Genomic DNA, 10147 nt, shown 5'->3' on the forward strand with positions numbered 1-10147 from the left:
TGGGTGTGAATGAACACAACACAAACGTAACCCGCCCTCTCTACTTTATAATTGGTCAAAAGGCACGTCGCTCTTTCATATTCCAGTTGTCATTGGTCCTCGCAGTGTTGTCGCGCGCGTTTGTTGATGACGTAGCGGCTTGACCTTACGGTATTAAAATATGATTGGGTAATCTTCGAGTCGAACACAAGCTTCTGGGTTTCTATTGGTCAGTTTAGACACGCCTGTCCTCCATTGCCAAATCGCACATCTGAAGGTTAAAATCTGTTTGTCTCCATCAAACCGCACTTCAATCCAGCGGTACTTGCGTTGCAGTCTCCCTCTTCTCGCTCATAATTAGCAGAAATATTAACACAATATCATGTCGATATTTGGTGAAGTCCCGCAAGCTGCTCCTGTCGCAGTGTTTAAACTGACAGCAGATTTCCGTGAAGATCAGAATCCCCGGAAGGTGAATCTGGGAGTCGGAGGTGAGAGATGCGCTTTATATCAACACCTACACGCACGTGTATATCAGAATATATGAATATGACTGTGAGTGTGTCCACGCACACACTGTTAACCTCTTTGACGACAGTCAACATTTTCATTTTGAATGGTTATGATGGTGGGAGGCACAGTACGTTATTAGGTTATTGTCTGGAATCCAGTAACGTTAACAGCATCAGTAACACGAGATACTCCATTAAACTGTTATATTTTTAACTGCATGACATGTATGTCGTTTTAGACTGTATGCAAGTCATGCATACAGATCTGATCTTATATTTTCTCTTTATGTTTGTAAAACAGACCAATACAAATTAAAAAATTACATTTTTGGTCTTAGTGAAAGGACCCAACAATTGAACTGCATGCTTTAATGCTTATTAATGCATGTTTGAAATGGATTGAATAATTTAAATAATTATTTAACTTTTTAGTTGCTATTTAATTATTATTTTAAATAATTCATATATTAATAATCTATTAAATACTGCTTAAAAAATACCCCAACAATTGTGCAGAGATACTTTCAAAAAGAAAAACTTTTCAAATAGAATATGTTTTGTTTAACATTGTCAGTCCCTGCATAATACATTTTTTTTCCAATAGTCTTATTTCATATTTTTGATGACTTGACCATTACTCTAAAATATAGACAATACATATAAAAAATTAATTGGTGTTAAATTTTAAATGACTTCTATTATATCACATTAAATGAAACTAAAGTCATGGCATTTAGCTCCAGAGGCATCTAGGGTTTCTAAATATATTAAAGGATAGAGTTACTCTTCCAGCATTGGCCGTTTCTATTGGAGACCAGGCCCATGTGCAGTGCTTTTACCTTGGGTTGAATAGATTGTGTTTTGTCAACAGTATTTTTGTGTAGAAGCAGTTGTCATGTGTCATCTGCTGTGTAGTTATTCCTGATCCCAGTTAGAGGGCTTGACCTCAGAGGATTCTGGGAGGATTATCTTTATCTTCCGCTTGTCCTGTGGTTCTGAGATTGAAAATCCCTGAGTCATGACTGTTTTTGAACCCCTCCCCCCCTGATTTGCGGTCTTTCCTCAGATTGAAATGATTAGGCCTATCCCTCTTGAGCAACCCAGAACACTGATTTCATGTGCTTTCTACTACATCTTGTCGTACTTCTGCAGAAGGTGACAAAAGATTATGCATCGAATATGCTTCTTATCTCATATCTTTTAAAAGGCTGATAATTATATACTAAACTAAATAAGTTGCACCATAAACTGGTAATTGTTCTAATATTTGATACATTCAGGCATGCAGATTTATTAAAACCATTGCTCCACTTCATAATCTTTTGATTCCGTTTATGTACAGGATGCATTTTTTTCTGCATTTGTGTATGATTTTTAATTCAAGAGTTGCATCAGGACACGTTAATGTTGAATAAGCTTATTTTGCTCTTTGGTGAAAGTTCACAGATAAATCCTGATTATAGACAGGCTTGATAAAAAGAACAATTACGCATGGCAGATATTGATTAGACAGAAATTCAGGGTGCTGTAATGTGCACTGTTCAAAAGTGTTTTTATGTTTATGAAATAAGTCTTTCTTGCTCACCAAAGCTGCATTTATTTGTTTAGAAATACAGTAAAAACTGGATTATTGTGAAATATATCAGCTTAAAGTTTTCCATTTTCTTATATTTTAAAGTTTAATTCATGTCTGTAATGGCAAAGCTGAATTTTCAGCATCATTACTCTAGTTTTCAGCATATATATATATGCTGTCACTTTTGATCAATGTAATGCATTCTTGCTAAATAAAAGTATAAAAAATGTTGCCTTTTGTATTTTGAAGCAGTCTGGTTTAAATTCTCATCGTATTTCTCACCTTAGCCTACAGGACAGATGAAGGTCAGCCCTGGGTTCTGCCCGTGGTGAGAAAAGTGGAGAAGATGATCGCTGATGACCATAGTTTGAACCACGAGTACCTGCCCATTCTAGGCCTGCCAGAGTTTCGTTCAAGCTCTTCTAAGATCGCTCTGGGTGAAGACAGTCCTGCCATCAAGGACAATCGGGTCAGATGAGATGCTTTTTTTTTTATATGCGTTTTAAAATGTAAGTTATTCCTGTAATGGCAAACCTACATTATTCCAGTGTCCAGTGACACATAGTCCTTCAGAAATCATGACATTTTCAGATTTAGCAAAAGGTTTATTTTAACACATTGTTACACATTTTGAAGCGGTAGCATTCTAATGTAGATGTTTCTGTTGTTGTTGTTTTGCAGGTAGGAGCCGTGCAGTGTTTAGGTGGCACTGGTGCTCTGAAGATCGGAGCAGAGTTTCTTCGTCGTTGGTATAATGGAACTGACAACACAAAAACGCCCATTTATGTGTCGGCACCCACATGGGGTGAGCAGCAGATCTATTTACTCAAGGAAAATACAATGTACAATATAAAGTATATGTTAAAGTTTTGCCTCTAAAGAGCGTAGCATGCTGACCTTATGTTCAATAATTAACTTTGTTTTTATGTATTGTGTCAAATGCTTAAAATGTTCAGTTCAGTTTGTGGTCTTTTATTCTAGAGAACCACAATGCTGTTTTCTCTAACGCTGGATTTGAGGACATCCGTCCATACAAATACTGGGATGCAGGGAAGCGTGGACTCGATCTGGAAGGTTTTCTGGGTGACCTAGAGGTTAGCAGTGATTTTGAAATTCCATTGTCTTTAACGAAACAAGAATTCAAAGGTGTAGCACACACATCCAAAACCTTAATGTCTGATGAAGGGCTTGGGCCCGAAACGTTACACGTGGTGAGCAATCATTAAAATTGCTAAGGAGCATTTTCTGGTGTGCGGACTCATTGTTTACCTTTAACGAAACAAGCTCTTCCTAGTTACTTATTTATCAGTAATTGATAGATGTTATCTAAAAACCTTTGATTATGCCCGAAAAGAAATGTTGAGCATGACAGTCATGGTATTAGTTCAGATTTTCTTGCTTTAGTGCCATTTTCTAATGGCTCTAAACATGCTATAAAAAAAAAAAAAAAACACGTAGCGTACACTACCTAGTTTGGTGTCAAAAACATTTTATTTTTTTTTAAATAAGCAAAATCAGCAAGGATGCATTAAATTGATATAGTTTGAAACTTTTAGATTGTTACAAAAATTAGATTTCAAATAAATGCTGTTCTTTGAGCTTTCTGTTTATCCAAGAATCCTATGGTAAAATATTAAGCAGCTCAAACTGAAAATTGATCGTTTTAAGAAATAAATATAAGAAATGTTTAGAATGATTTCTCAAGGATCATGTGACACTGAACATTGGAGTAATGATGCTGAAAATTCATATTTGCCATCGTGGGAATAATTTAAAAAACATAAAAAAAGTCAATTTTGAATTTGATTTAATGTAAATTTGATTTGACGTAAAACTTTATGTTACACATTTTAATATAATTCGATACATTTAATTTTGGCCTACAAATCTATATGAAATGAGATTTTTAGCTCTTTGTGTTAAAAAGTTTGAACACATCTGCTGTATACAGTCCAAATGAAAACATGTCTTTCCTGTCAGAGCGCACCTGATCACTCCATCTTTGTGCTGCATGCCTGCGCTCACAATCCCACCGGCACAGATCCCACCCAGGACCAATGGAAGCAGATCGCTGATGTCATGAAGGTGAGACCCATCACAACAACCCCACATCATCTCACTCAGATTAGAATACTAAAGCTCATGGTACAGAAAAAGGATCCTAATTGCAGGTAATAAGCCATTTAAGCACAACGTGCAATTACAACCTACTGTTGTCTAAGTTTAACAGTTTTATAAATACTGAGTTAACTATTGCATAATCGCCTAGAGTCAACATATCTCATCAAAACTGTAGAGTCATACAGGACACAGAATGTTCCTGAAATGCTTTTTTGCATGGCAGAGAAGTTGTTATCTGACAACTTTTTTCTCTCATCTCTCTCCTCAGCGAAAGAGTCTGTTTGCCTTCTTTGATTCAGCCTATCAGGGTTTTGCCTCAGGAAATTTAGATAAGGACGCCTGGGCTGTCCGCTATTTTGTGTCACAAGGTTTTGAATTATTCTGTGCCCAGTCATTCTCAAAGAACTTCGGTCTGTACAGTAAGTGGTTCCAGTGTTGCATGTTAGAGATTCCCTTTTAATGCCTTGTTTTGTGTCCTTGTTCAGAACCATTTGATTGTAAAGAATAATCTGACTCCACAGATGAGAGAGTGGGGAACCTGACTGTTGTAGCCAAAGACCAAGACAATTTGAACCGTGTACTGTCTCAAATGGAGAAGATCGTTCGCATTACCTGGTCCAACCCTCCGTCCCAGGGTGCACGTCTGGTTGCCATCACACTCAACACCCCTGAACTCTTTGCTGAATGGTGAATGCAGATTAAATGAATCTAGTGTCATGTGTTTGGTAAAAAGAAAAAAAAAACATTTAATAGCGCAAGTATATAATTTTGAAGGGATTCTCAAGAAAAACAATTTCTCCCTAAATTCCCATTAATGTATGTATATATATATATATATATATATATATATATATATATAAAATAATCTAATTTTCATTACTGTTATGGGAAAAAACAGCGACAGTTACAGCTTATTTACTGTGCTCAGTGGTAGAGCATTGCCTTAGCAGCACAAAAGGTTGTGGGTTCAATGTGGGAACACACATACTGGTAAAAAAAAAATACGAATAAATAAAGGGTATATATATCCTGAATGCACTGTAAAGCGTCTGCTAAATGCATAAATGTAAACTTAAATTCTAAAATATTAAATGCACTGCTTTTCATTTATGCTGATTTAAAAAAAATATTATAGATCATAGAAAAAATAGCACCACTCTGCATAATAAATATAAATCTTCTTTCATATTTTGTTAAAAACTACATGGTAGAGAGTTTGGAACTCAGCATTATCAAATTAGTTTTAGATGCAGGGCTGTGGAGGACTTCTTTGTGACCTGGATGTGTTCTTGACAGATGTTTGAGATTCACCATTGTATGTGTATGTTTTAGTTATTTATTTATAGTCTGGCATTTTACCAACTTTCTACAGGAAGGACAATGTGAAGACCATGGCAGACAGAGTCCTGCTCATGCGTGCTCAGCTGAAGGAAAAACTCAAAGCACTCGGAACTCCTGGAACCTGGGAGCACATCACTGAACAGATCGGCATGTTTAGCTTCACTGGTCTCAACTGTAAGTTCCTCCTTCCAGCGCTTCTCACTCTGTTCATCACCGATCTCACCACTGGACACATCTGTTCTCACATGAGTCACTAATGCTTTACCTGCTGATTAATTACACATTACTGCAACTATAGGCTTTAAAAGTAATAGTAGGTAAATGCTCATACCTAAGAACATAGTTAACAGCTAGTAATGAGAAACTTAAAAGCTAGTACTGAGAAAATAGTTAGTTTGTAATAAGAAAATAGTTAAAAGCTAGTACCGTATTTTTCTGACTATAAGTCGCACCTGAGTATAAGTCGCATCAGTCCAAAAATAGGTCATAATGAGGAAAAAAAAACATATATAAGTCGCATTTATTTAGAACCAAGAACCATGAGAAAACATTACCTTCTACAGCGGCCAGAGGGCGCTCTATGCTGCTCAGTGTAGGATACAGGAGTGAGCAGCATGGAGCGCTCTCTGGCGGCTGTAGACATTAATGTTTTCTCATGGTTCATTTCTTTCGGTTCATGTCAAATTAGTTTTGATAAATAAGTCGCACCTGACTATAAGTCGCAGGACCAGCCAAACTATGAAAAAGAGTGTGACTTATAGTCCGGAAAATACTGTACTAAGAAAATAGTTAAAAGCTAGTACTAAAGAAAATAGTGAAAAGTTACTACTTTACATTTTTTTGTAAAAGTTATTACTAAGAAAATAGTTAAAAGCTGGTAATCAGAGTTTTGCTAAAACTAGTATTTAGAAAACCGTTTAAAGTTAGTACTTAAAAATTGTTACAAATTAGTACAGAGAAAATAGAAGCTAGTTCTGAAAAAGTTCCTAGTTCTTAGTTAGGTTAGTACTAAGAATACATTTGAAAGCTAGTACTTAATAATAGTTAAAAGCTAGTAATTAGATATTTGTTTAAACGAGTATTTAGAAAGCAGTTAAAAGTTAGTAATTGAGAAAATAGTTAAAAGCTAGTACTTAGAAAAATTATATAAATAATGAGTACTGAGAAAATAGAAGTTAATACTGAGAAAATAGTTTAAGTTAGTACTTTGAACAAAGGTTAAAAGTTAGTACTAAAAATAGTTAAAAGCTGGTAATCAGAGTTTAGCTAAAACTAGTATTTAGAAAACAGAAGTTAGTACTAAAGAAAATAGTTATAAGCTAGTACTTAACAATAGTTAAAAATTAGTACCGAGAAAATAGTTCGAAGCTGGTACTGAAAAAATAGTAGTTAGTACTGAGAAAACAGTTAAACCCTATTGAGAAAATAAAGTTAGATTTTAAAATGGTTAAAAGTTACTACTTAGAAAAAAAGGTTACAAATTAGTACTAAGAAAATAGTTTAGAAGATAGTACTTAAAAATAGTTAAAAGCTAGTAATCAGAGATTTGTTAAAACAAGTATTTAGAAAACAGTTAAAAGTTAGTACTTGAAAATAGTTCAAATCTAACACTTAGAAAATAGATTAAAAAAAACGACTACTAAGAAAATAGTTAAAATTAGTGCTTAAGAAAATAGTTACAAGTTAGTACTGAGCAAATAGTTAAATATGAGCATTGAGAAAATAATTTAAAGTTAGTACTGGAAAAGTAGTTAAGGAAAAAGTTCATTATTATTATTATTATTATTATTATTATTATTATTATTATTATTATTAATAATGCAATGTGTCCATTACAAATTTACATAAACTGTTACTTAACCATTTAAAAATGTTATTTTCTGTTTTACAGCTAAGCAGGTGGAGTACCTGGTGAAAGAAAAGCACATTTATCTTATGGCGAGCGGTCGCATAAACATGTGTGGCCTCACCACCAAGAACATCGACTATGTGGCCGAGTCCATTCATGAGGCTGTCACTACAGTCCAATAAGCACCTTTACCACACTTCCTGTTTTTATGTGTGTGTGTCTTCAGGAACATAGACACACACACACACACACACACACACACACACACACTGATACACACCTTCACTCACCAGCTTTGCTGGTCTAATCAGCATTTCAACATTCTATTTTAACTGTAATTATAAAGAAATGAAACGGTCCCAGAAGATATATATATAATTGAATTTTATCATTGTGTCTGTAAATTTCACTGTACTGAGTGCGGAACTGAAGGACGGTGTGCATGTTTTATGATCTGTGTGTCTGTGTATTCTCAAAACATGCACACAGAGATGACTCTAGAACTTGAATAATGGGGCGTTAGATTGTGTTTAACTGTCAAATCCTGATACTCTTACCTCAAAATAAATAGCTTGAAGAAACATTTTACCTAAAAATCCACTTTTTTTGATTCAGTTTTAAACTTATTGTAAGCAATAGAGGATGAAACCTTGTATTGTGATCGGTGAAGAGGTGCATTCTGGGATATTGGATCTCTGACAGCTCAAAGAGAGTAAATTATACAGAAAAGTGATTTGTGGGTTGAATATTCCTTTAAGCTCATCGTCTTTAATGTTCTGGAAATCCTGAGCTGTGAAGATCCCAGGCATTGTTTTGCACTTTATTTTCTGATGTCTTTTTAATGTGCTGATTCTGCTCCATCACTCACACTGCTGTGTTTTTGTGTTGTGTTCAGGCTCATTTGTGCACTGCAGGACCATTTAATAAATGTGCAGCAATTAGTCCATTACTCTCCCACACTGCTTAGTCTCAAAAGATCAAACCTCTAGGTGTATTAAAACTTCTTGTGCACAAATATACTAATCAAAGTGCATTCAAATAAATGAAGTAAACAAACATTTCTGGTGTGTTTTAGTAACCCAAGTCACATATAGTAATATAATGTAGTATAATGTAATGTAGTATGTAGTATAATACATGTAGTATATTTAGTAACATTCAGAAGTTTGGGGTATTATTAAGAAATCAATACTTGTTTTCATCCGGGATGCATTAACTTGGTCAGAAGTGAATTTTCTGGCACAAAACAAGCACTGAGTAATGTGATGAAAATTGTTAGTTTCATTAGGACACTTTTGCACCTTCAGTTCTTTTCAAACCCTCTAATGTTCAACTTTGTAACTTAAGTTTTGACTTTAACAGCATTGGCAAATTATTTTGTTAAAGATAAAACCATGGTATATTAAAATGTGATTTATTAACTACACAGAGAGCAATTGGCAGTATAATTTAATCTGGTATATATTCATATTGTAAGCATGCCAATTTTAAACTTGCTGGGACAAGGTTTGTTTCTTCATAAAAACGGATTTGGAAAAATGTATCATTACATCACTGAATCACCATTGGATCCTTTGCAGTGAATGGGTGCCGTCAGAATGAGATTTGAGAATTTTGTGACGTGCAAATGTTTGTAAGAAACAAAGCAAAACCATGTTGTCATATTTGATTAGAACTCTTCTAGACTGTTGTCACTTGAAAACACTGTTTGATCTGAGCATTTATCTCTCCTGATCATGGATAGAGGACTCCTATTTTAACTGGAAGTCACAGTTTGATGATAAAAACCCCTTAAGCTATTCGCTTCACAAGACATCAGTTGATATACTGGAGTCATATTGGATTACTTGCGGATTATTGTGATGTTTTTAGCAGCTGTTTGGACTCTCATTCTGATGGCACCCATTCACTGCACAGGATCCGCTCGTGAGCAAAAGATCTTATGATACATTTCTCCATGTCTGACATAGAAACGGATCTACTGTACATCTTGTATGGCCTGAGGTGAGTACATTTTTGGATTCAGATTTTCATTTCTGAGTGAACTAATAAGTAACTTTTTTCACTCTATGCAAAGCCATAAAAAAAAATAAAAAACAAATGCCATTTAACCGGCACAGATGTGATGACAGACCTTCAGTGTAGCAGATTCTGGTGGCATCAGAACACACTTTATGATAAGCATATTCAAAGAATGTGTTCCCCCATAAAATATCACCCAGCAAAGGTTATCATCCTGAAATAGTCGAGCAGTAGTTAGACCTCAATGAAACTTTATTTTCAATGAAAGTGACATTTTTTGATACGAATCCTCCATAACAACTATGAGCTCAGGAACACCATAATAAACCTTTGGTGTGGCTATATTGCTTAAAAGTGTTCATTTACTGCATTTGAACAAAAATTATGTTTTCCAAGACAAATTTGAGTCAAATCTTAATTTATTGGGAGGTCAGTGGTACTTCTTATTCTAATATACCACATCAATACTTAGAACATTTGACATTTTCTTTATATATATATCCTTATATAATCAGAGCATATTTTTTTTTTGTAAAGTCATACACAATTCAGCAGGTGTTTTCAAATAGAAGTCTTTGTAAACTCTGTAGAAACATATATCTATCCTTCGGCCAACTCACTGTACAGAGAGTGAAAGCTGGAGAGGATTTTCTAAACGTCTTTAGCAAATACCCACAGATTAAGGCTTAAATATACACATCATTGAATGTGTCGTTTCACTGGAAGCAGCTGAGTCAATCAGTGCAT

At 34.8% G+C, this 10147-nt stretch overlaps 1 protein-coding gene across 1 annotated transcript; it reads left to right on the forward strand.

Moving 5' to 3' along the window:
- Positions 1 to 225: 225 nt before the first annotated feature.
- On the forward strand, positions 226 to 8436 carry LOC113056857 (aspartate aminotransferase, cytoplasmic-like). The gene is made up of 9 exons (XM_026223762.1): positions 226 to 470; positions 2355 to 2536; positions 2749 to 2872; positions 3049 to 3161; positions 4048 to 4152; positions 4457 to 4607; positions 4710 to 4875; positions 5561 to 5703; positions 7421 to 8436. Exons 1-9 carry the CDS (start codon positions 362 to 364, stop codon positions 7558 to 7560), a joined length of 1233 nt encoding a protein of 410 aa, XP_026079547.1. The 5' UTR covers positions 226 to 361; the 3' UTR covers positions 7561 to 8436.
- Positions 8437 to 10147: the final 1711 nt, after the last annotated feature.

This window comes from Carassius auratus, chromosome 38, assembly GCF_003368295.1.
Source record: "Carassius auratus strain Wakin chromosome 38, ASM336829v1, whole genome shotgun sequence".
Lineage (NCBI taxonomy): Eukaryota > Metazoa > Chordata > Actinopteri > Cypriniformes > Cyprinidae > Carassius > Carassius auratus.